Consider the following 26,375-nt stretch of genomic DNA (forward strand, 5'->3'; position numbering starts at 1 on the left):
ATTAAATACATATTTTAACGGCCTACTTCCTTTAGCTGGGATTGACATTGGATAAATATTTTACAATAGAAAGTAACAAGCTCTTGGCGAAGTTCCCACAGGGAGCATTATAACGCCATAGGAAGTATTGAAAAGTGCAAGAGTTTACAAAAGACATCGTATACAAAAAAAAAACTTAAGCTTAAACTTAATTTCGATAGCTTCGGAACTTGTATTGCAATCGAACCGTGTCTAAAGTAAATGAAATAAGTTGAATTTGTTTCAATTAACGTTGGCAGTGGAGCTTCCCCCAATTGAAATATGTGCCAATGGAATCGGGCTATTAGGTCAAGTGAATTCAATCGATTGGCGCGGAACAGCAATCGATGGGGCCACATTTCAGTAACATCGATAGTATCGCATAAACATTGACGCAGTGGGCCAGCTCTAGCAATTTGTCTGCAACTTCTAATTCGCTGCGGGTATTTTTTTTGTGTTTGTTGTTACATATAATCCGATCAATTTCGATCGCCCGCTTGGCAAATCAGTGTCTTGCTGTTCCGATTGGTGAGCTTTGGCCAATTCTCGGCGAGCGTCAGTAAATCGTTCGATTTGGCTTTAAGTCCGCCCGTGCTTTTGCGTTTTCCTTGGCTCTTTTCTTCATTTTTGTGGCCCGTTTTCGTTTTCCACTTGGAATCGCGAGGGGATGAAGGAAGGGGAGCAGGAGCGAAGACTCCCGACCGAGTGCATCCCCCATGTGTGTGCGTGTGCGTCTGTGAATACGGTGGTGCTGCAAATGCAATTGTAACTGAGCGCGCTCATAAAAATCAAAAGTATATTTAGATATACATGTATATATAATAATCGGATACGTTTTCTCATTGCCCCCCTGTCGGTGTGTGTGCGTGTGTATTTAAATCAGTAATACAGTGTGTGTGACGAGCGCGCTGGGGTTTGTTGTTGAGTGCGAGTGAGCAAGAGAGAGGGAGCACGAACGAGACAGCAGCCGGAGCAACAGAGAGGCAAACAGGAACTGCAACAAGAAAAACAAAAACATTCTGTGGCAGCAGCAGCAGCGATGACTTTCAGTCGCTGCACTGGCAAAGCGGTAAGTTCCCGACTGCAATATTAAGCTAAGCTATGATCCGCGAATCGGTTCCTTGCATGTGTATTTATGTAAGTACACACATACACCCGCACGCGCGCCCAACACACGCACTTGTGTGTATCGCTGACGTCGGCGATTACAGCACTGTTAGCTGCTAACAGCACAGTGACGGCCACTCGCATAGGTCCGTGCCAAAGTTATCGGAATGCCCCACTCGAGTGGCGGTAAATCGTGAGTGAAAAGTGTAAAATACAAACAGTATATGCTCTTTTAACCCCACCCCCCATTGGGGGTATTTTAAAGTGCTACGGGTTAGAGTGCTGCGAGCCGAAGGTGAGTTGCATTATTATATCCTCTTCCAGTGCTTTTATGACACATTCACCCACGGACCTACTACACCCGCGAACACCAAAACACTACGCACATGCGCAGAGCGCCACCAACACCGATAACACACCAATGCAATGCAAAAAAGTCGCGCTCTAGTGTGCGCTCTTTATTTTTGTTTTTAGTTTCGCTCCACTCTGCCTTCTGTATTCATCGGGTGCATTCATTGTTATCGGTTTCTCTTCCAGCAAAGTCGGTAATCGCTGCGTGTGCCTCGATTCGTAAACGGTAAACAATCAATATTTTGTTGTTCAAGCTGATTTTTGTTTTGATGAATGAGGGAGCATTTACGCAATTGTTTTTTGAATTTTCCGCTGTACACTGAAAGGTTCTTTTTGTGGTTTCGCCATCTCCCTCGCTCTCTCTCTCTGGCCGGTGGCCCACCACACAGACATTCACGCACACACACCACAGCGCACACACACACATTTACAGTAGGCCGCCATTGCTCTGCTGCGCAGCTTTTACAGTGTTGCATTCTGCCGCGCAGTGTTGTTGCTGCCGTGAAAGCTTTTTCGGCCCTTGTTTTGTGCCCCTCGTTCGTTTTGTACAGATGTTTTTGCCATTCTGTTATCACCTTACGCTCTATGCGATAACTAGACTATCGCTTGTTTATATCATTTTTCGACCGGCGGAAGATATGGGAATCAATAATAAACAAACATTATTCAATATTTTATAACTGTAATTTATCTAACTCATATTGCCAGCTAAAACAACCTTAAACGTCTCTCTACAACTAGCTTTAATTAATAGTATATCTACTAAGAGTATATGCTGACGTTTATATACTATTTCTGTTAATTTCATCAAGTTGTATCTATAATGCAATTAGCTTAATTGCTGACTTTTTATAATAATACATCTGTAAAGTTGTAATAATATGCCATGTCCTTGACTTTTTAATGTTACCATTTTTGCGGCTGAGGAATATTTTTAATTTTTAATTCCAACTCAACTCCTTTGCATGGCTTTAAATATTATATTCCACAGATTCACTTACCATATGTATGCATATTTAATACATCTAACTACGTATTTAAATTTATTTTTATTAATTAAATACATTGCATATCATATGTCAGTTGCCAAAGTTCCACAAGCGGCTAGCTGCTATATTTAAAGCGGTCGCAATAGTTTCTCAAGGTGTAAGGGACGGAAGTGCAATAAAAGCTTATCGTGTAATGACACGCGTTTAAAGATTAAAACAATGTTACAAATCGTGCTATTTGCCAAGCAAGCAAACTTGGTACTGGCTAGAAGTTGCAATATTGAATCTCTTTTATACACTTTGAAATTCCCTGCAACTTCAAATATGTAAAATGCAGGGGATTATTTAGAAATTGTTTGCTTTTCAGGCAAAGTTGGATAAACTATTTGTTGTAAAAAGTGCGTTCTTGCAATCTGTCTTATTGGCTTTTCACTTTAAATGGGCATTGCATAGTATATTATCAGTAAATCCAATCTGATTGAGCTTTTTTGGATGGGTGCTGTTTTTTCGACCGCTGCTGTTGCGCTATTTACCGCTACCTTTCGTAATCCCTGCATGGGAATAGCCAAGCGATGCGGACTCGGGACTCCCGGATTCCGAGAGTCAGCGACATCCGTGGCATCGACGGTGTCCGTACCCCGTGCCGTGCTCGCCTTGCGGCTATGCTGTTTTGTTTGATTTTTGGTACTCGCTCGGCGATCCGATCGGATCGTATCGTATCGTGGGGGATCGTATGGGATCGGATCGCTCGCGTGCCGCTTCGTGTCGTATCGCTTCGTTTCGCATCGCTTTCGCAAACGTTGGTCCGGGGCTCCGCGCACTTGACTCGCTCCGCTTTGCGCTTTTTGCTCATTTCGATTTTGCCAAGCGACGTGTGCGGAACTGAACTGAACCGAACTGAATTGATACGCGGTTCGGCGGATTCGCTTTGTACTTTCGTTTCTTGTGCTGTTCTGTGTGCCGTGCGCCCCGCCGAATCGATATCGAGTTAAAATCAAGTCAAAATACGAATTCGTGTGTTTTTTCTCTGTTTTTTTTTTTATTTTGTATTTTTTTTTTATTTGCGTACTAAGAAATTAGCGTTCTAGCAAAAGCGGATCTGTGATTTTTGTCTCTGTTCTGTTTTGTTTACCTCTGGCTTGTAACGATCCAAAACAAATAGCAAATCGCGTGATTAAGTGATAAAGTGGCCAGAAGTCGGTGGTCGGGCGCTCTGCACACTGCTTGCATTCAGCGCGGCACCTGCACTGCTTGCATTCCAGGGCAATGGCTCAGTCGACGGCAACGGCGCCGCTCTACGCCGGCTACAAACCCCTGATCAGCTCGGTAACCACGGATACGGATCCGGATCCGGATATGGCCCCCTCCCTGTGTACGTATGCTATTTAGTGCGGATGCCCGCCAGAGTCTCTCCATTTCACCCACGTTGCACTCCATTTGTGCTGACTGGGTTGTTTTGGGTGTCTGGGTTGTCGGGGTTGTCGGGGCTGTGGGCACCACCACCTTGATTAGCAGTTATTCTTCGGCTCATTAACACAGCGACGATGGCACAGAGTGGGGAGTGTGGGGAGTAGAGTGCCAATTCTTGGGCATCCACTCTCTCTCTCTCTTTCTGTCTGTATGGGTTTTCTATTGGGGATTACACGCAGCATTGCCATTTACGTCGTTTGTTTATGCGGCGCTTTGCTTGGCTCCCCTCTCATCTTGGCGTCATTATCGCCATCCACTCGTCATCATCGTCATCGGCGGTCGTATCGGCATCCTATGAAGAATGAGAATCTGAAGCAGTGAAACGCTTTGTTTGTTTTTAGTTTCAAGTGTATTCTGGCATTTTGCTATTTTTGCTAATTTTGTGAATTTCCTATCCGCCGCCTTGCGTCGCATTGTTATTGTTGTTACGACTGCTAGTTTTCAAGTTTTCTGGCTTTTGCTATATGCAACACCACGTAGTTGTCGTCGTCGTCGTCGTCGGTCGCCTTCATTTTCTATCATTTCATTTTTCTCGCTTTTCTTTGGGGAACCGGAAAAAATAAGCCAGAATACAGCAGCACATACGACAGCGGGACCGAGGAAGCGCTGCGATTTGGTCATTTTTTCACTTGCTATCCGTATCACCTGACCGCTTTGCACAAGCCACCCCATTCCCACCCGCTTTGCGCCCCTTTTCCGCCCCTCCGGCGGCCTTGAGGGTCCGTTATTTATAATTCCTGTTTGTTTGTTTGTTTGTGTCTGGTGGGGCCCAGCGAATAGCACCTGGCGGATCGGAAGCTGTCCACGGCTTCGGTTTCAGTTCAGTGCCCTGCCGAACTTCGGATATCGGGAGTCACTTTACGCGACTGTCTGACCAGTCACATGACATTGTGCTCCACGGGTAGGAGCCTAGGCTCCGGTGCTTAGAGTCCAATCCCTTTTGAGCCCAGTGCAGCCAGCACATGGCACTGAAACCGAAAGTTGGGGCTTATCTGTGCCTACGGCGGTGGAAAGTGAATCCCACACATCAGGGTGTCTCCATATTAAATAGCTGAACTACAGAAAACTTTTAGCTGCATTGGGAATTCAGAAGTGTGCTGCATGATGCACTTAATCTATAGAAATTGCACCGCATTGAAAAATCCAAAACAACATTGTCATAAGCAATGCATGATGTTCACTTTGTAAAATTTATGTATATTAGTTGAAGTATACAATGTCAAAAGTAAAGAGCTCTTTTATTATGTTATTCTTTTCGTTGCTTTCTAGAACTATAAATTGTTTAATGAGGGGCGTAAAGTTGCAATATCGAAACTAGACAATAACTATGACGTGCTATTGCGCGAACTGGCCAAATGCGCCACCCTACTACAGTGGAAATGAAAGCAAGGTGGTCACGAGTCCCATTGGAGCTATTCGCGAAACGCAATTAGAACCCGGGTCAGGTGGTCTGATCGGTATTATGGGGTTGCGCCCACTTATAACCCTTTTGCGATCAAGTCAAACGTCTTTGGGCAGTTTCTAATTGGTTTTTAGATGGAATCGCAGTTGTTAAATGATGAAAACATGCATATGTATGTACGTGCAAACATTGCCGTTGAGCAAAGTTAAAGTATTATAGTGCGAAAATCCATTCAAGCGAACTATGTCTGCCATAGAATGATAGTTTCTTGAATACAGATGTATATAATTCGCAAATACGTTACATCATTTACCTAAGCAAGGGATGCTGAATTCGAATTTAAAAGAACCAAAAACGATAAAGAATTTTAAAGAGTGCATGAACATTGTATAGATTTCTTGCACTCATATCAAGGGCTCACTGTTCAGCCTTTTCTGTGAAGCGTAGATATTGCAAGGCCCAGAAAAATCCCGATCTCTCAACTGATGATACGAAACGGACGGGGGGCAGAGGGCTTTGATGTCACACATTTGTGAAATGGTAAAATGGTTCCGCAAAAGGGGCTGTAATGACTCAATGCGGCTGAGTCAGCGGCAGGGGCTAGAAATCGAGTGGCAACAGTGGTTTCTTTTCGCCAGTGAGGTGGAAAGTTTTGCAGTTTGCCGCTTGCCGCTTGGCAGACCCAATTTAGCATCCACCCACGCAGCATCGCCATCGGCAGCAGCACCACTCACTCGCAACTCACGTGAACACATGCCGTGCATCGTAAATTGCCACCTGGAGGAGCGATAAAAGGCGCCTGTTCGGTTGAGGCGGGGAGGCGCGGAGGCGATGGATGGTGGAGGCGTTTATGAACTCTGCCGCTATCCAAATGTGGCAGTGATCTATGGCTCTGGCCCGCTGATAACCGACGAGGCGACCATAATCGGTATTAAACACCGCCATCATACGCCGATGGACTCTGCGCCCTACGCTCCTCCATTTAGTTCAGTTCAGTCGCCGTTCCATTCTGCAATGTGCCATTATCAGTGTTATCAGGCCCTGTCCGGCCGGACTTTCATGCCGCTGACAATGTTGTTATTGCTGTTGAGCGTTATTTTCGGTGGTTCCGATAGGGCGACAGCTGGGCGAGATTATCAGCCAGTCGGTGGGAGATTGTGCCACTTGTGTCCGCATGGTCGCATTCGCCATTTCTGCATTGCTCCATTTCTCCGATTGCGTCGTTGATCTTGCGGATGAGTCAGTCCACCACTCCAAGTGTTGGATTCCACGAGGCAGACACAAGGCGGGTCACACACTTGGCAATGTATATGCATATATAGGTAGATCTAATATAGATAAAAGCAAAACAACTCCGATAACAGCTTGATGTTCTCAGACTTATATCTATTTGATAGATATAGAACATGAACAAATGACGAATTTTACATACTCCGTTGCTCAACAAGGAACTAAATGTTAGTTTTGACACTTACTGATTGCAAACATCCTTCTTGGACATTTTATCAGACGAATTACTTCCATTTTGATAGCGATTTGTTTGTGGCTTGCGCTTTAAATAGTGAGTAGCAGATAGAGATGATTGCAGCCAATTTCCATTTAGATTATACATGCGTGTGTATGGGAGAGATTAGGCGCCTGTTAACTTAGTTTAATAGCACTTCGTGGCATTATTTGAAACTTATCTGTGGAGTCGGATGTGGGCTAGGCGGTGCCAGGTGGCGACCAAGTGCATTATCACCATCTTCAATCAATCCTAAGCCATAACAACGTACAACCAACAGTCTGAGATTCATTTTACACCCCTTGATGCGATTAAATGTGATTAAGAATATGAAATTGCAGTATCTCAAGAGTTTTTGATCTCTTTAAAGATTACTTTCCCCCAAAAGATTTGGGGAAAAGCCATTGAGATGCACTTAGCACTAGCAAACAAAACTCATTAGTGTAAAATTCATATGCATATTTTTCATATTACAAATCCTATAATGAATGTGCGATAAGACATTTTTGCATCTTTCTGTCAAATAATCGAAAATGGTAAATAAGAAGATGTTTTCAGACGAATTTTCAATTCTAAAAGTAAATGTGTTTTAGACCAACAAACAATGACATTTGAGAAAAGCTCCAAGAATTTTTGTTTATGCTTAAAACTTAATTTATAAAAAATGAAATGGCGCAGTATTCTCCACATTTACACTGCGAACTAATAGGTGTGGCTCTTGACTAGAAATGAAATTGGCATGTTGGCTTAATTCCGACCAAAACTAGACTGGAACTGAAAACGGGAACAGGTTTTGAGCTGGCCACTCGCCTCGTTGATAAGGGAGTGCAGTGCAGACGAGCTGCACCTGACGATCCACGTCCCGAATGCGTGATCGTCTAACCCAATCGGATCTGTTTTCGCCACTCTCGACCTTGAGCTGGCCTGGCCATGTGGTCCAGCTTGGGAAGCTGCTCTCTGATGGCTTCAGAGCAGATCGAATCGATTGCCTCCGTAAGCCAATGACGCACATCCGAGCCGAGCGATCGAACTGGGCAGTCAGATGGATGGTCGGTCCAGCCAGCTGGATTGCGTCGGGCGGCCCTGTGGACGGAACACGTGAGGTTCGAGTTAAGGGTAAGACCTGTGGGGTGATCTTTGCATTCCGCCCGGCAATGTCAATGCCGCCAGGAAGCGCAACAACACAGCGTGTGCAAACAATTCAACGGTCGTTCATTCTCGTTGTGGGTGCAGTGGTCAATATGAATGTGCGCAACTGTCATGGCCAATTCTCAGATGCAGTAGAGCATTGATAACATGCACCATGGTGCTAAACAAAAAATGAAAGATTTAGTGGGCATTTGTGGAGCAACTTTCTAGTTTGACAGCCAGTTCTTACTTGGGCAAACGTTACTTATTTCTGTAGTATTATGTTAATTCATTTGGATTTCCCTTGTTTTGTTTTTTTTTTCGAAGAGTGACAAGGTGCCATGCTGAATTTTTAAGCACTAATGATATTTACCCTAATAGTAAACAATGAATCCAATTATTATTTTAAGTTATAGTCCATGTTTTCAAAAAAACGGGTTCCTTTCGAGAAATCCGACTGTAGCTGCGCAGTTAAGCAATGATTCTTCATTTTGAATTGGAAACCCAGTCGTCGTCGTTGTTACAGTTACGTTTCGTGCCTATAGCTCTATTAGCTACATGCTATATGCTATGTGCCATGTGCCATATGCCATTAGCTATTCGCCATTAGCGCCGGCGTCGACGACGCTTTTCTCTGCCCGCCGACGATCGGGGTTCTCGGAAATCGGCACTAGTTTTTCAGTGTTTGAGCGTTCAGCGCAGTGTCTGCTTCACCTTTTGCGATTCGTTGTGTTCTCTCCGGCTCCTCGACGGATCCAAGCCTCCGTCCTCCGTCTTCGCCAGTTGATCCAGGTAATAATTCGACGCAGAAACTAGCACATTCCACAAATTATTGGCCACCATAAACGCTATCAACTCGTCCAGTTCCCACGAAGCCATGAGGCTTGAGTCCCCCGCCAGTAATACTAGACTATGATATCCATTGCCAGTGAGATTTGAGTGGAACTCGTTTTTGTTTGTGTCCCATCGATCTTGGCCCATTCGGCACTAATAAACATCGAACCAGCAACACCTCTCGGCCAATGGCCACATAAATTCAGTTTGCTGTGACAACAAATCTCGTTTACGGCTGCCAAAGTCAAAAAATACCCATTCAAGTGCAGAATCAGTTGCCTTTTAGAAAATATTAAACTTCTATAACATAAAGATACATCCCGACAATAAATGGTACGATATTATTTGGTAAAGATATTAAAAGTCCAATTATAATCCTATTTTATCATATTTAATTGATTTTTTAGTGATTTATAGCCTACCGTGAAATTTGTTTTAATAGACTTCTTTAAAACATTTCAATAAGAGTTTCGAAAAGTATACATACATACATACAAAACAATTAATATTTACAAATTTAAAACTTACCACGAAAAGTTTGGCAAGTAAACTTATCATTTATGATATGGAACATTGATTATGTCTATCTTCAGATCTTTGGCGACATGGAAAAAGAGCTTAGAAGTTAGCATTGCTTTGCTATTTTTTTGCTCATAGTAAATATGTATATATCTGTAAACATTAAACGATCACACTGCGGGAACGTGGTAAATGTGTTTGAGAACAGCGAGAGTGAGATTTTTGAGAGATATTGGATTCGTGTGAGACTTTCCATCCCGAAAGATTGCTCGGCTTGTGGGGCTTGTGGTTAGATTACCGGGTTTCTGGTTGGGCCGCGATTAAGACGGTCACGGTGCCTGTAATTTCTGCCCCGTCTTTATCATTTTCACGGCCCCTGTAAATTTCCATCGAAGTTCCCCTGGTTTTCAATTTTCGACGATTTCGACGAACCCCTGGTCGGTATGTTTGCATTGTATTGTTGATAGTCTGGGGCAATAATTAACCGCGGATCCATATAAAAATACTCGATACGGCGACAAGTGGACCCATAAATAGTCCACTTGCTAATGAGCGCATTTGAATTCCATTTGTAGTTTGTGTGTGCGTGTTTTGCGTTTCGTTTTTTTGTATTTAGTCCAAATCGGATCAAAGATACTTTATATTTGAAAGTAACTGGGAATTTGGCAATAATTCCAGGTAGTCCCGCCATAATCGGCTGAGCTGGCAACCCTGCTGCCATCGAACTGCACCGAGCACCAAACTATCGATAACGAACAGTGTGAGGAGTAGTCGATTCAATTCGATTGGACTCGATACGATTCGTCAGCTGTTTTCACTGGTTTCTTTCCGTTTCGTTTTGTTTTTAGTGTGTGCTTCCTTCGTTCGTTTATTATTTGTGCTAATTCCGCGTGCTTGCTCTCTCTCTCTCCCACCCGATTTCTCACACTGAAAAAGAGCGTCGCCCACGCAGCACGCACGTTTTGTGTTCCTCCTCTCCTCCTTTCGTGTGTGTTTCTGTTTCGCTTTAGTTTCACTTTCATTCGTCTTCGATCGTCAAGAGCAAAGAAGTCAAATATTAGCACAAACACATTTGTGCACATGCATACATACATATTTGTATCTATCCACATTTGGTTTTTGTGCGGATTGTAGCTACTTCGTAGGTACCCACTTTATTTTCGACACATTCTTGATTTTTTCAATCTCTAATCCAGATCCTCTCGAAATTCGGCAACTCAAAGTACCCAAATATTGTTGGATTGCATCTGAACGCAGCTCCTCGCACCTCCACAAATCACAACATAATCATTCCATTCGGCAATTTAACAACCCAGTAAAACAAACATTTATGTTCGAATACTCCACTAATTTCATGTCTTGCCACGCTACGACAACAACAAACAGCAGCAGAAGGAACAGCTGATCAGCCCCAAAAGTTGCAGAGAGAAGGAGAAGTGAAAGGAGCATCATCAGAAGCCCAACGGACAAAAGCAAACCCTAACCAGATACTTTCAGCCAGCAACAGCAGCTCAATCGACGACCACGACGAGGATCAAGTAGGAACATTGCCATTGCCCCTGCTGTCCATCAATAGAAGGACACCCACCCTGCTCCCCCGCCCCGTTCCACCATCATCGACCCGATTCACATCGTCCTACAACGACGACCTGTGCACGTGCAGCAACTGCGCGTACTCCAGTTTCTCATCCTCCTCCTCCTCCGCCTCGTCCACATCCTCGTCATCCTCGAGCGCTACAGCAGCAGGAACAGCATTAGCATCAGCAGCCGCATCCGCCGTTGCCAAGAAGCTAGCACGCTCCGTGACCGCCACCAGCATCATGGACATGCCGTACAACACCTCGCCGTCGCTACGCGTGCGCACCACCTCGCTGAATCAGCTGAAGAAGACCGCCGACCTGGCCATCGAGAATGAGCTGCACGTCTGTCCGTCGGTGATGTCCGAGGAGCTGCGCAAGCTGCTGCCGCCCACCTCGGAGACCGTGATGACCAAGCCCTTCCCCATCCGGGGCGAACGCACCATTGCCGACTGCACCACGCCGCATGTGATCGCCATGGTTGGCCTGCCGGCGCGCGGCAAGACCTTCATCTCCAAGAAGCTAGCGCGCTACCTCAACTGGATCGGAATCTCCACGCGTGTTTTCAATCTGGGCGAGTACAGGCGTCATGCAACCACCGCATACAAGTCGCACGAGTTCTTCCGCGCCGACAACGAGGAGGCGATGGCCATCCGCAACCGGTGCGCCAATCAGGCGCTGCACGACTCCTGCGATTGGCTGCTGAGCGGCCAGGGCAGCATCGCCGTGTTCGATGCTACCAACTCTACGCGCGACCGTCGCCAGCTAATCCACGACATTGTGGTGAAGCAGCATGGTTTCCGGCTGTTCTTCGTGGAGTCCATTTGCGACGATCCGCAGATTATCGAGCAGAATATTCTGGAGGTCAAGGTCAGCTCGCCAGATTACCTTAACATGAACACCGAGCTGGTGGTGCGGGACTTCCTGCAGCGCATCGAGCACTACGAGGAGCGCTACCAGCCCATCGACGAGGTTACCGAGTCGCACCTCAGCTTCATGAAGGTGTACAACGCCGGCAAGAAGGTGGTCGTCTACAACAACGAGGGTCACGTGGAGTCGCGCATTGTCTACTACCTGATGAACATCCACATTACGCCGCGCACCATCTACCTGACGCGGCACGGCGAGAGCGAGTACAATCTGAGCGGCCTCATCGGCGGCGACTCAAACCTGAGTGCCCGTGGCCACCAGTACGCCAATGCGCTGTCCACGTTCATCGCCCAGCAGCAGATCGACGGTCTGCGCGTGTGGACGTCGTGGATGAAGCGTGCCATTCAGACGGTGGCCGACGTGAAGGCGCCGCAGGAGCGCTGGAAGGCGTTGAACGAGATCGATGCCGGTCATTGCGAGGAAATGACGTACGAGCAAATCAAGGAGAAGTTCCCCGAGGAGTTCAAGGCGCGCGACGTTAACAAGTTCGCCTATCGCTATCCGCGCGGTGAGAGCTATGAGGATCTTGTGGCTCGACTGGAGCCGGTCATCATGGAGCTGGAGCGACAGGGCAATGTGCTGGTTGTGTCGCACCAGGCGGTGCTGCGCTGCCTCTTTGCCTACTTCCTGGACAAGTCCGCCGACGAGCTGCCCTACCTGTACGTGCCGCTGCACACGGTCATCAAGCTGACGCCGGTGGCCTACGGCTGCAAGGTGGAGCACATCAAGTTGCCCATCGATGCGGTGGACACGCATCGTCCCAAGCCTAAGATTCCCGGCGACGTCAGCGAGCCAGGACTGGACGGCCTCAGCGGCGAGCTGGTGGCACCCGATGGCGTCGGCAAGGTGCTCATTGTGGGCGACGATGTGGCGACGGCCACGAACGGCAATGGCGGGCGCGTCGATGTCCAGGCGCACCAATGACGGCGTCGCCTGCACCCCGTGCATCCACATCCACCTCCGAAATCCAAGACAATCTAAGCACGGCTGCTGGAACGGCTACGGCTGCCCCAACCTCCAATACACTAGCCCGCCCCCAATCCCAGAACAGATCCCGCACTAATTCTTCCCCCAGCGCATCCCGGACAGCCCAACCGAAACGGACAAAGACACGGACGTGGTCATGCGAGGGCAACACTGACAACTGCTCCTGCACCTGCTCCAAGGATGTGGTGGCATCTCTACTTAACGTGGCGTCGAAGGACTGCGTATGAAATTGTGATTGATCCATTGTGCTGTTTTATTATGTACTTTAATGAACGATTAAATATTTTTAAAATTTTCTAGAACATCTATATACTTTGATAAAAGCAAAATACAGACTTAAACACCTATCTAGATTTACACCTTACACATCTTCTCCTGCGAATGGAGAAGTCCTGCTTGATCGATTCAATGTGATTAGTTACCCCTGGCTTCACATGCAGGCGGTTGGCATCCCACATGCTGAGTGCTCCAGCCACTAAAAACTTATTAATTCTAACGCTGTATACTTAAATGTGCTCTAATCTAATTCGTTGTCTATTTTTTATAACCGTTTTGAGCGAATTTTATAGCTAAGCGAGAGGACAAACTCACGGATTCCATTTGCCAACTCTGTTTAACTGAAACCACTTGCCCGACACACTTTTTACCCTATGTATATGTTGCTCGTAAATGTTTGTGTGGAATAAATATTGTAACTACATAAATACTATTTCAAATAATCAACAATAAATACAATTTATCAAAAGAACCCATGCTCAAATGCACACTGTTTCATTCTTATTAGAAGAAAAGTTTCGAATAGATAGAGGAAAAGTAATACGAGGGTAAACGTAAACTATTAAATACCCACATATGTATATAAACTATACATACGATACTCTTTAAATTATTATTTTAAATTTAATCAATTAAAATCATTTAAATACGTTTTAAGTACTAATACTTAACATCATTTATAATCGGTTGACAACAAAACCGTTACCCAAAGTTGTCGTTCGTACCTAATTCATTTAAATACATATACTATGTAAGTGAGGATATCTTAGCCATTAAAGTACCAAAGTTTTCCGTTAAGCAATTTGGCGACATCTTTAAAAATACCAAAATGAACCAGAGATTCCGATAAAAAAAATCGGTTCAAACGGAGATCCAGTGAAGCTATTCGTCGAAATTCGTCTTTTTCGTTAGTTAGAATTTTTCCATTTCTGGCAACGGACGTGTTTGGCAAATTTCTTACTCTTCAATTCATTCAATTGGGTTTCAGCTGCCGCGAAGTGTTCTGTGGTGTTTCCTCATCCTCGTCTGCTAGGATTAACTATATCACTGAGTGACTACGCACCGGCAATTCCAGGAGAAATCGCAGGCCAAGGAAAGCCTTGAATTTGGCACCATGCCGCGCTTTCGCAACGAGACACCGGAGCAGCCGCAGTACAGCGATGGCGAAGTGGTCTGGGTAAAGATCCACAACACCGAGATCTGGTGGCCCGGCGAAGTGACCTCGTCGCAGGACTTTCGGTTCGTGAACACCACGCGCCCGCCGTACGCAGTTGTGGCGTTTTTCAACGAGAAAACCTTGTGAGTTTGCCCATTGCCACTGTAGCGTGGCCTCCTTTTTCTAATCCCACCATCTTCGTCTTTTCGTCTTTCTTCATTTTCCGCAGCGAGCAAGTGAGTTCCCCGAAGCTGATTTACCCCTTCGAGTGCGAGCACAAGGAGGAGTTCATTAAGCGCGGCAAAAGTAAGTCAACTTTTTATTAACATATATTTGGCGAAAAATGTGCGTTCAAAGTGACGCGGCCCAAGAACGTGCATGCTTATTTTCTTTTGTGCTCTTTCGGTCTCCGACATCTCGACGTTCATACGGACGAACAGAAAGAAAGAGTGGGACAAATATATGTGTACTTTATATCGAAGGGGAACGCTTTATTCCGTTACACTCTTTTGCAGGAATCAGAATACTCTAGCGAGTAAAAGTAATGCTTTGCACATGCAACAATGTGCTGTTGTAAAAGTATTTTATATATGTATGTGTACATAGGATGCTTTAGGATTTTTGACTAAAATATAACTGCGTTCTCTCGCTTTTGCTAAAGTATTGGCGTGCGACCTGCAAACATAGCCCAAAAAGCAAAACACAAATATTGCACAAAATAAATAAAAAACGACAATAAGGGGTCAATTTACCAATAATTTAGCCTTATTTCGAAATTCTAGTTTTTCCTAACTAGTTTTTCTTGTACAAAATATAACGTTTTGTTGTTTCTTTGGATAATATACCATTTTCAAAAATAATTTTATAAAGTAGGTGACCAAATTAATGTAATTTAATGTTGGAGTAGTAGCCTGAGACTTCGGAAAGACTTGAATTTGTTTGTATTTGATATTTGGGAATAGAACGTTACATATTTGGGCCGTTCCCTGTTATTCGAATTTTAAAAATCGAAAACACACAGTAGAAGAAAAAGAGCAGATTTGCGCCTCTCATAAGACTCCTGGTTAGCCTCTGATAGCTCTGCATTCGCTAAGCGTCCAAATCTATTTCCCTTGCAGAGAAAGCCGAAGGGATCCACATGTCCGACAAGTTCTCAGACGACGTGGCGATCGCCGAATCGCGTAGCGGTCGCGTCTATCGCTCATCGATGTCATCCCTAGAGGAGTTCTTAAAGGGACCCGCCCCTCGCCCGGAAAGCATTATCAAGGCCTGGTATTCGAGCAATAGCAACAGCAGCGGCGTGCAGAGCAGCAATGCGTGCAGCAGCGGAGTGCCTTCGGCAGCGGGTCGAGTAAGTAGCTCGGCATCGCTCCATGCCAATGACAAACCCGTATTCCGACAGAAGGAGTCCACGTTCCACATCATGGACCTCGGGCGCTGCTCTGCAATTCCGCCCCGTGACGATGAGTTCGAGTGCACCATGTGCGACTTTCACACCAAAAGCATGAGCGTCCTGCTCATCCACCGTCGCAAGCACATGGAGTCGAGAAGCAGCTATCGCAGCTTCAGCAGCAACAGCACCACCTATACGGCCACCAGTCCGGCCACCAGAACGGACACCAGAACGGCCAGCAGAACAGCCAGCAGAACGGCCAGCAGAACGGCCACGAGTCCGGCCACCAGTCCACGAAGAGCTTCGCGTCGTGCCCACACCATCGTTCACGAAGTGAACGCCCGAAAGAGCCGGAACAACCCAGTGCGCTGCAGCTCGCGCCACGTGTCCATTATGATTGACGTTCCGCTGACAAACGAGGAGCATGAGAAGGTGATGAGCATCGTTGACCAAACGTTGGCCAGCATCGAGCTGGTAGTGGGCTCCAATGCTGGCAGCTCCGCGGGCTCCGCTTCAGAGTCTGCCCCCACGCGAAAGAGCTCCTCCGCGTCGTCGCAGGCGCCCGCTGCGGTGAACACGCGACGCAGAACTGCGAGCACTCGAGATCCGCGTAGCCAGCGCTCAAACCAACTGCGTGCCACCATGCCCGCTCCACAGTCGCCGCCGGCAAAGCAACGTCGTCTCACACGCTCCATGAGCAGGCGTCTGCAAGGTGCCTCGCCAGTTGCCGTCTCTTCGGAGATTCTGCCGCCACCCGTGCAGGTAAATTCGCGTCGTAATGCACGCAGACGCTGCACACTGGCTGCCACCACTAGTGCGCCAGTTACTCCGCCCAGACGGGGCCATCCCTTACGGAAAACGATGACGACATCGCCATCGAGCACCGTCTCGCCTCGAAGCGCAGGTCGGCGCAAGCAACCGTTCTCAAGGGCTAGAACGACCGTAACTGGTGATGCGCATATTTCTACTGCGCTCTCTAGGACTAGAATGACCGTAGCTGGTGATGCGCATATTTCTCCTGCGCTCCTCACATCGCCTTCAATCAATCGTGCCGCAGGTGACAAAATTGAATCGGAAAAACAGGCGGCAGAGCCCAATCTGCCCATCAGTCCATCGCCAGAGCCAACGTCATCAATGGCTGACATCGCACAGCCGAATCAGAATCTCCAGCATATGCAGAGCAGCATTGACGCCTCCAAGCAGCTGCAGCTAAGTCTGATGGCGGAGTGGGGTGACGACGAGACGGACGAGTCGATGGAGGAGCCACCGCAGCCGGTTGAGAAGGAAACCAAAATCGTGAAATCACTGCCGGCGGCAGAGCAACATGCGGATGAGGAAGAACAGGAGCAGGAGAAGACTGACGGCGGTGCTGCCAAAAAGCGCATACGCAACATACCAAAGAAGGATCGGCGCGACGTAGTCGTGCAGGAATTCGACGTGCAGGACAGCCAGCAAGACCTCGATGACCCGGAGGTTGACGAGCCGATTTTAATTCAGGATAGCGATGCCAGCTCCAACGGCAGCGTCGTATTCGTGGAAGACGAGCCGAGGCAGCGCGGACGGGGAGTTTATTCGCAATCCAATGGCAATGTCAATGTCAGTGATAAGGCCGCCTCCTCGTCGAAGGTGGCCAGCAACATCCCGTCCTGCTTTGACTTCGAGGAGGAGGAAGATGTACAGCAGCAGGAGGGCCAGAATGGTCTAAGCTATAGGCGCGGAACAAATACCAATCGTCCTGATGTCAACGGCAAAGGACCCGCTGAGGAGGACATACTCGAGAGGAATGAGGAGCAACCTGTCGATGAGGACGAGCTTGAGGACAACGTCTCCTACGATTATGCCTTCAAGGGTTTTGAAGATGTCCACAAACCGACAATCGAGGAAGGCAAGCAGACTCTAGAGGAGGCACACCGTGAGCCTGATGTGGAGCCCGAGCCGTGGCAGCAGGTAGCAGCCTATGCCGAGGAGCCTGATGAAGCGATTCCCGAGGACGACCCTGAGGACGAGGCGGGAGATCACATGTTCCTGCCCATCAAGGAGCCTCAAAAACGCATCTTTAAGTCACGAAACAAATCAACAATGGCATGTCCTCCTGACGAGGAGCTACCAGCCTCCATGACTTCCACGTTGCCAAGCGCCCACGAAGATGAGCTGACTGCGCCCATGTCTTATAGTCCTCTCCAGGAGGCGAATTGCGTCAGAACACCGCTTTCAAATCACGAAACGGGCAGGGCCATCAGCGCCAACAACAGCAACCCATATAGCAGCAAGGGAGTGCTGGGTGACAGCATGACAAGGAAGCGCCGCAACAAATCCAAGACTGAATCGTCCCGTCGCCCGTCACAACGCTCCAGGCCAATGACACGTCAGCAGACTCCCTCGCGCGAGCACGAGGAGCTGAGCAACCACAGCAGCAGCAGCAGCAGCGGAAGCAGCAGAAGCAGCAGCAGCAGCAGTAGCAGCAGCAGCAACACGAGCAGCTCAAGCTCTAGCTCGGACTCGCACGGTATCGGAACACTGTCCTCGGAGCCGAGCTCCAGCAACAGCTGCTCCATAGCCTCCAACATTGCAGTGATCTCGGCAGAAGAGGCGCAAGAGCTGCAGCGGTCCGCCTCCGGCGCCGGTCTCATCCACGCCGCCATCGTTGACGCCACGCAACCGGTGCAGCGTGGTGGCGTGCTTATCCTAGAGGATATTAGGCTGCCGAACTTGTATGAACCCTCTAGCCTGCAGTCATCGGACAGCAATGGCAGCCGCCGGACGAACTCACACCCGCCGGATGAGGGCGACGAACAGTCGCAAGACCTGGCAGATCAGCCGGGAACAAACGATGAAGACCGGGATGTGGAGCATTTGCTTGATGACGCAGAGCCAATGGAGCAAGGGGCGGCAGAGGATGACCAGGCGGCAGAGGATGACCAGTCGGCAGAGGACGACCAGCAGGAGAAGGAGCAGGAGCCGGACCAAAAGTCGGAGGGTAAGCAGGAGTCCGAGGCAGACAACGACTTGAACCGCTTGTCTCCGATCCCCGAAGTCCGTTATCAGCTGCAGCCTGGTGAGTTAAAGCTTAATAAGCGCGAACAAGAGATCTTGCGCCGGTACAAGGCCGTCGTGGCCAGTGGCCGTAGTGCAGAGAGGTTTCGCGAGGTCCGCGCGCGCTGGAATCAAATAATGGCATTCACATCCTCAGGCATCAATGGCAACCGCCAGACGAACTCACACCCGCTGGATGAGGGCGACGAACAGTCGCAAGACCTGGCAGATCAGCCGGAAACAAACGATGAAGACCGGGATGTGGAGCATATGATTGATGACGCAGCGCCAATGGAGCAAGGGGTGGAAGAGGACGAGCAGGCGGCAGAGGATGACCAGGCGGCAGAGGATGACCAGTCGGCAGAGGACGACGAGCAGGAGAAGGAACAGGAGCTGGACCAAAAGTCGGAGGGTAAGCCGGAGTCCGAGGCAGACAACGACTTGGACCGCTTGTCTCCGATCCCTGAAGTCCACTACCAGCTGCAGCCTGGCGAGTTGCTGCTTATTCAGCGCGAACAGGAGGCCGTACTGCGCCAGTACGAGGCCGACGTGCCCGTGCCCAGTGGTCGTGGTGCAGAGAAGTGTCGCCAGGACCGCGCGCGCTTGAGCCGAACAATGTCATTCCCCGAAGAATCAGGCGTACACGAGTCAGAGTTGGATGGCACGCTGCTGGCCGCGTCGTCATCAGAGGAGCAAGAACGGGATGGGGAACCGAACGAGACTGGGGTCGGCTCCGAAGACGTACAGTCCACAGCAATGGCTGTGGATGAAGAAGAAGCATCTGACGACAGGGGGTTCCAGATGTCAATGGACATGGACATCGCACTGGATGCCGTGGAGCTGGTAATGCCGGTTTCATTGCTGCAGACCTCCCGCCGTCCTGCCAGCTACCCGCAAGTCACTCCACTGGCGACCACCCAGTCGGCCATTGGCTTAAATCGGCCCACCAGGCATTTAAGCTGCGCCCGAGCCCTGAGCGATGAGGACATGGCCAAGGCCCACCAGCAGCTGGTGGATCTGCGCGAGCAGCAGCGCCTCTGCTTCACCCCGCCATCGCCGCCCGCGGTCCTGACTCCGCCTGCAACACTGCTGCAGGCCAGTGGCCAGAGAAAGGAGCGTCGCCGCTCCAAGAACGCACCAAGTGACCACGCGGAGAGCGGCTCCCGCAGCGAAGGCGGCGAGGAATCGTCAAGCGACGCCAAGGATGGTCAGGAGAGTCCCGAGAACGTAAGTTGTTCCATGTTGCACGTAGAAATGAGTGCATGAAGACCCCCTACAGGCGTGCATCTTAAAAAATTGATTTATAAATTATTTAATTTGTCTTTCCAAGGCTAAAAAAATAAAAATAAAATATAATTGAACTTTCTGCACTTTTCAGAAAGCCCGTACTTGTCTTATTTTAAATCACCCTATCGTATATTAATATATATTTTTTTGTTTGTATATGGCGTTTATTAATATTGACTTTCGATACAAGACTATATAACTAAAGGACCCATTCCTTGTTTACACTTGCAGCCGCCACAACTGTGCGCTGGACGCATCTGCGCGGTGATGACTCGACCGATCCCGGGCTACAGCCACACCTTCATGCTGTGCGCGCTGAACAACAACAACTTTACGCCCCTGAACAACGTGGCGCTGTACCTGGACAACGAAAAGAACCACCTGGTGCCGGTGCCGCGGGAGAAACTGTTGGAGCCGCCGCGCCTTGCCGACGGCCATCCGCTGTCCGCCGTCTTTGCGGACATTGACTTTCTGGGCGAAGACGCGGTGGCCCAGGTGGTGGAGCCATCGGAGGCGGAGGCTGAGGCGGAGATGGTGATGGAGATGGAAATGGAGACTGAGCAGGAACTCGTCCAGGATCAAGTGTCGCCGCGCCAACTGTCGCCGCAAATGTTGCTAAGCGAGGCCGATAATGAGTACAATAACGAGAACGACGTTGAGGCTGTGGACGCGATGGGCATCATGACACCACTCAGCCAGGTGGCCGAGGGAGGCGCCTTGGCAGTCGCCGGCAGCTACGTGAACGAGGAGGAGGAACTGTCTCTGCACGGGGAACAACTAATTGGCCAAATAATGCAGCTGAACGTTAACGGGTTCCACTTGCAGCTGGATACCTCGATGCTATTCAGCATGGCAGAGCAGCCGGACACCTGCATCGAGGTGAACGTCACGGATTCGGGATCCAGCACATCTGCTGCCGGTGGCAGCATGACAGCCATGCTTAACGCTCGCGACATCCTACATGCGGCAGAGGCATACCTGCAGGAGCGCGATCTGCGGCTGGTCAACGTGGAGAACATGACGCTGGACGACGCGGAGGGCGATGTGTCAACAGCCGATCTGGCTGTGCCCCCCGGCCCTGATCTGCTCTCCCAAGCGCTGGTCGGCAGCCAGGTCGTGGACGAATCGGAATTCGTGAACGCAGCCAACGCTGGCGTTGGCATACTTCACATCGATACTCGCAACGGCCCTGGCCTACTGCATATGGGCAACGACGAGCCGGGCAGCGTGGTGTTCATTTCGCATCCCATGCCTACGCAGAATGTCCACCTCACGCCGCCGATCACGGCGCGCACCAACGAGACAAACGCGCTGCTCGACCAGACGCCCATCATGTCCACGCTGGAGAGTCCCAGAGGCATGCAGCTGCGCCGCGTTTCGCCGCTGGTCGAGGGCAACCTGGAGGACAGTCTGGCCGTGATCGGCGTGACGAACGGCAGCGGCGTGCCCACCTCGCTGGAACTGCCCATAACCGTGACCAATCCGGCCATCGCATCCCGTATGGGGGCGCCCGTCGCCGAAATGCTGCAGTTCGCTCCTTTCCAGTAGGAGCGGCGGATCAGCTCAGTCCAAGAACAGTTCAATTCGCTTTATTACTTTTTTTTTTTATTACACCTAAGGAGTTTCAGTAAGAATTTAGAAGATGCAGCGTATGCATTTAAGTTTGAGCGGCTGGCACGGAAGCCCAATGCCCCTATTTGTTAGTTGAATTGACACGAAAATGGACTACGACGACGACATTGCGCCACGGCCAATGTAAATATATTTGCTTAATTAACCTAAGTTAGATTCGTGAACTTCACCTATCCCTTGCATTGCAAATGTACGGTAGCCAGTGGAGTTCCACTTGCAAGTAGGGATGTAATAACCATAGCATACACGCGAACAGAACGCAACAGACCAGGATAAGCTCGAGCGCGAATCGATGCGCGGCACCAAAGCAACAACATTATACGACAACCAGAACAGAATATAAGTACGCTCCTGTGTGCAGGAAGGAAGCACACTTTCGTAAGATGACCATACCATAGATGACCATGCGCCAGTCCAGTCGCTAAGCTAATGAATGTGTAAAGAGAGCCGCGAGGCGGGCGGCGGGCTGGGCAGACCAAGCTGCCCAGCTGGGGCAGCTATTTGAATAAATGCAACATGTGCAACGGGCGGACCTTGGTGTTATTGGACGGAGCCACTGCAGCAGCACACTCACTCAAGCTCATGCCAGTGCCTCATCGCGACGGCCTTTCATACGTAGAGATATAGTAGTAGTAGTCGATCGATCATCTGTACAGTTTTCATTTTCAAGAACACGCAACATAGGAATTTATGAAGGAGGGATATACATATTGAGGCAGGAAATGCACGCTAATGAGAAGAAATTTTTGATAACAGCTGTTTTTTTTTTGTATGAAACGACTATCTATACCTAATGAATGGAACGAATTGTCAAATCGATTTTACTTTTGTCAAATACCCCATTTTCGATTAAGTCACATGAGAAACATCAACACTAACTTTTGTCAACAAATAATCCAAAAGAATGGAACGAATTGTCAAAACGATTTTGCTTTTGTCAAATACCAACTTTTAATTAAGACACATCAGAAGCATCAACACTATTTTACTTTTGTCAACCAATAATCCACAAGTGTTGAATAAGTATTAACTATAATATCCTACAAGAATCGGAGCCTGAATATGTATACACTTCATATTTTTATTTTTGTAAACCAAAAACTGCGAACCTTATAAATATATTTTGCATTCCTTTTCGTTTTGGAAACTGCAATTAAAACGCGATTTGTGTTTTATGTTTGGTTGTTTCCTTTATTGAGTTTTAACAATTGCATGATGACTTTGCATTACAATTCGCTTAACTATTAATAACAATTGCTTTCATAGCACTTGTGTATTTCTCTCTTGGTTTGAATAAGTTTTACTTGCGTTCTGTTTAGAATTAAATTATTGTAACCGTTGCACTCAACTTTCCACTTTTCACACGTTTTGCCTCGAATTTGACAAAATTGCTTTCTTTTATTTTTGAAGAGGGTCGGCTGCACGCTGCACAGCACAAGGAGCTCACTTAACTCAACTGAACTCAACTCAAGGGGCTAAACAAATTAGAGAATTAATAATCAATAAATTAGTTAAGAATATCCTTTTGCATACGAATTATATAAACAATAATAACTCAAGGTGTTGGCTGGATGGCGACAAAAATACTTTACTATCGCAAGTAAAATTGGCAATTTAACGAATTTTAACGCTTGCAAGTTTGGCCTAAGCAAATTAAATAATATACCTAGGTATTCGAACATAAAAATACTTTAGGTAGTGTTAGCTATATAGAAATTTTGTTGTTGTTTACGGGGCGAGGGGTGCGCTGGCACGATTTGTAAAAGGTTAAACGTAGGAAACTTTCGGCAAAGTTTAGTGAGTGTTGTTGTTGCTGTTGTGGTTGTTGCTGCTGCTAGATATTTTTTTTTGGTTTGGGGCGAGTGTTTAATTGCTGTTGTTCATACTGCATCATCCTCCTCCTCTGCGCAATATTCCTGGCGTAATTCTCTGCTCTGTTCTCATCGGTTGTTGTTATGGTTGGCGATACTTGCTACAGCTTATGCGGATGGTCCGTGATCCGTCGTCTACAGCTTGGCGCAGATCTCGTTCGTGAACTCGGAGCACTTGGCACGGCCGCCCAGATCGCCGGTGAGGTACTTGCCCTCCTTGATGGTCTCGAAGGCGGCACGCTCGATTTTATCGGCGTACGTGTTGAGCTCCATGTGGCGCAGCATCATGACCGCCGACAGCAACAGGGCAGTGGGATTGGCCAGATCCTTGCCGGCAATATCGGGGGCGGTTCCGTGCACGGACTCGAACAGGGCACCGTTCAGGCCCATGTTGCCGGAGGGCGTCAGGCCGAGGCCGCCCACCAAACCGGCGCACATGTCAGACAGAATATCACCGTACAGATTGGGCATGACCTGGCGAAGGAGACGGCATTAGCTTAGCGCTGATACTATACTTTGGCGACTGGGTAATTCGACTCACCAGCACGTCGTATTTTCCGGGGTTCTGGACCATGTTCAGGCACACCGTATCCAGATACTTCTCTTCGAACTGGATTTCGGGGAACTTCTGGGCCATGTCGCGGACGCAGCGCAGGAAGAGACCGTCGGACATGCGCCTGTGGGAAGGTACGAAGATTAGTTTCTCAAAAAAAAAGAACAAGTACTTCTCGTGGCCCACTTACATAATGTTCGCCTTGTGCACCACGGTGACCTTCTTGCGGTTGTTGTTCTTGGCGTACTGGAAGGCGTACTCGGCCACACGCTTGGAGGCCTCCTCGGTGATCAGCTTGATGCTCTGGACGACGCCGTCGACGATCTCGTGCTCGATGCCTGAGTACTCGCCCTCGGTGTTCTCGCGGATGGTGACCACGTCCACATCGTCGTACAGCGTCTTGTAGCCCTCGAGACTGCGGCAGGGACGCACGTTGGCGTACAGATTGAACTCCTTGCGCAGGGCCAGATTCAGAGACCGATGGCCCTTGCCAACGGGCGTCATCAGAGGACCCTTCAGGCCGATCTTGTTCGTGTTCACCGAGTCAATGGCGGCCTGTGGGATGCCGAACTTTCCGTCGGGTCCCTGTTTACATGTCACACAAAAATGAGCAATTAATGGGCTATGTTTTTCTGATTTAATTTTTATTTAATTTCGATTTTGTTAAATAAAAAATAAATAATTAAAGCTAGCTAGCAAATTGTTTTATATATGAGTTTTTTTTTTGGGTCTAATACTAATTCGCAAACTAATATTTGCCGAAAATATTGCATGCATTCGAATCCATTGATTTGGCATTTATATCGAATATATGGAAATGGAATGTTAACTAAAGCCGCTGGTTGCATTTCAAATTTACCGCCCAACTGTAGTTGCCACCTGTTGTCAAACGGCCATGCGCTACGAAGGCGATGGCGCTCAACTTGGATTTGAAATGGCAAGTTGAACAACTAACTCTGGCTGGGATTACGACACTTACCCGGACGGGGGTCACGTCCACGGCCTCCCACTCGATGGGCACATTGGCGGCGGTGAAGATCTTCTGCACGGCCGCAGAGATCTCGGGTCCGATGCCATCGCCAGGGATGAGGGTGACTTTCTTGGTGCCGGAGGAGTAGGACCGGCTGGCGGCGGGAGTCGCGTTGACCTGGAAAATAGCGAGAATATAGGCGGGTTACAGAGTGGTCTGCAGAAATGGCATGCAAGAAAACGCATAGATGGGCAGCAGCAGCAGCAGCATCTAGCGGGATTACATAAGTGCCCATGCCAAACAACAAATCCCGTCCGCCTTCCCCCCGTGCCAAACAGTTCGTCGCGTTGAGGTTAGAGTGCACAAATGATTCCCACGGCGCTGATAAGGCCGCAAATCAGGGCCCAATCTCGGTAACTGCTTTTTTTCCGCCTCTCGAGGAGGGGGTGGGATTCTCGAGGGGCTGAGCAGCCCGCCCTGTCCGCCGTTATCGATATCTCGGCCACGCAACGAGGGAGCGAGAGAGAGAGTGTTATGTAAAGTGAATGCGAATTCTAATGCTGTGCTCTTTTCGTTTTCGCCGGACGGACAGCTGATGTCCTGGCGGAGGAGGTGGTGGCCCCCACTGCGGATCCCGGATGGTTCCGTCGCTGTTATGGAACCAACCTGGCTCACTGCTGGCGTCGCAGTCACCGCCGGAGCATCACGCGCAGCAATCAAACCCAGTTGATTGAGCTGCAAGTGTTTTGCGTAATGTGTTGTTGTCGTTGGGAATCGCAGATCATTGGATCGGTGGTTTGCAGGGTTGGTTAGCGGGCGTGGAGTTGGAGGACAGGAGCGTCGGACGAGAAACAAAATCGCAATGTTAGTGGTAGTTGGCCAGTATTTTTTGGCCAGCACGTAATCAACTGCTGTCCTGCAGAATTGGTTTGGTCGCTGTATGGTGGGGGAAGAGACGCGACGCGGGGCGGGTCAAGTCGCTTAAGTCTAAACGGGTCTTACAATTTTCTGTATGAATCTAGCAGCCATTGCGATGGATCGGTTTTTGCACTGATTCCTGCCGTATATTATATAGAAAAAAGTCTGTCTTTTTAGTCTGCGCCCGCCGTAGTCGCCACCTTGCGGAAAACTGGCGAATCTGCGGTATATCGGCCGATAGGCATGCGGGGGCAGCGGCGTTGCCACCTGGACTGCGCTCAGATGGGGGTGGAATTGCAAATCACCGATATCCGCGCTTTTGTATGCACTGGCTTGCATCAGGCACATAATTGATGTACCAGCATGATATGTATGGCGTTAAACCCCATTAAAGTTGGCTGTGGATAAACAGATGTCGAATATCGATTTCGTCTGCCCGAAATTCAGTACAGCCTGCCGTGTGGCATCCC

General features: G+C 48.5%; 3 protein-coding genes across 7 annotated transcripts; 2 read left to right on the top strand and 1 right to left on the bottom strand.

The window, feature by feature from the left end:
* The first annotated feature begins 431 nt into the window (after positions 1–431).
* On the top strand, positions 432–22,757 carry LOC117146433 (serine-rich adhesin for platelets). Of its 2 annotated transcripts, XM_033312642.1 has the most exons (7): positions 432–1,087; positions 14,081–14,391; positions 14,478–14,554; positions 15,367–15,599; positions 15,651–18,696; positions 18,832–19,901; positions 20,193–22,757. In XM_033312642.1, exons 2-7 carry the CDS (start codon positions 14,207–14,209, stop codon positions 21,507–21,509), a joined length of 5,928 nt encoding a protein of 1,975 aa, XP_033168533.1. In that variant the 5' UTR covers positions 432–1,087; positions 14,081–14,206; the 3' UTR covers positions 21,510–22,757. The 2 variants fall into 2 exon arrangements, with proteins under 2 accessions (XP_033168533.1, XP_033168532.1); XM_033312641.1 differs by having other exon boundaries at positions 15,367–18,696.
* On the top strand, positions 3,319–13,564 carry LOC117146435 (6-phosphofructo-2-kinase/fructose-2,6-bisphosphatase 1). Of its 4 annotated transcripts, none has more exons than XM_033312644.1 (2): positions 3,319–3,837; positions 10,709–13,564. In XM_033312644.1, exons 1-2 carry the CDS (start codon positions 3,732–3,734, stop codon positions 12,751–12,753), a joined length of 2,151 nt encoding a protein of 716 aa, XP_033168535.1. In that variant the 5' UTR covers positions 3,319–3,731; the 3' UTR covers positions 12,754–13,564. The 4 variants fall into 4 exon arrangements, with proteins under 4 accessions (XP_033168535.1, XP_033168536.1, XP_033168538.1 ...); XM_033312645.1 differs by having other exon boundaries at positions 10,712–13,564; XM_033312647.1 differs by lacking the exon at positions 3,319–3,837 and adding an exon at positions 8,679–8,761.
* A 4-nt stretch (positions 22,758–22,761) lies between the features above and the next one.
* Positions 22,762–26,120, bottom strand: LOC117146436 (probable isocitrate dehydrogenase [NAD] subunit alpha, mitochondrial). The gene is made up of 5 exons (XM_033312648.1): positions 25,990–26,120; positions 24,997–25,164; positions 24,208–24,602; positions 24,006–24,141; positions 22,762–23,938 (listed from the first exon to the last, which is right to left on the bottom strand). The coding sequence occupies exons 1-5, from the start codon at positions 26,014–26,016 to the stop codon at positions 23,600–23,602; spliced, it is 1,065 nt and encodes a 354-aa protein (XP_033168539.1). The 5' UTR covers positions 26,017–26,120; the 3' UTR covers positions 22,762–23,599.
* Positions 26,121–26,375: the final 255 nt, after the last annotated feature.

Source organism: Drosophila mauritiana, chromosome X, assembly GCF_004382145.1.
Source record: "Drosophila mauritiana strain mau12 chromosome X, ASM438214v1, whole genome shotgun sequence".
In the NCBI taxonomy this organism is placed as follows: Eukaryota; Metazoa; Arthropoda; class Insecta; order Diptera; family Drosophilidae; genus Drosophila; species Drosophila mauritiana.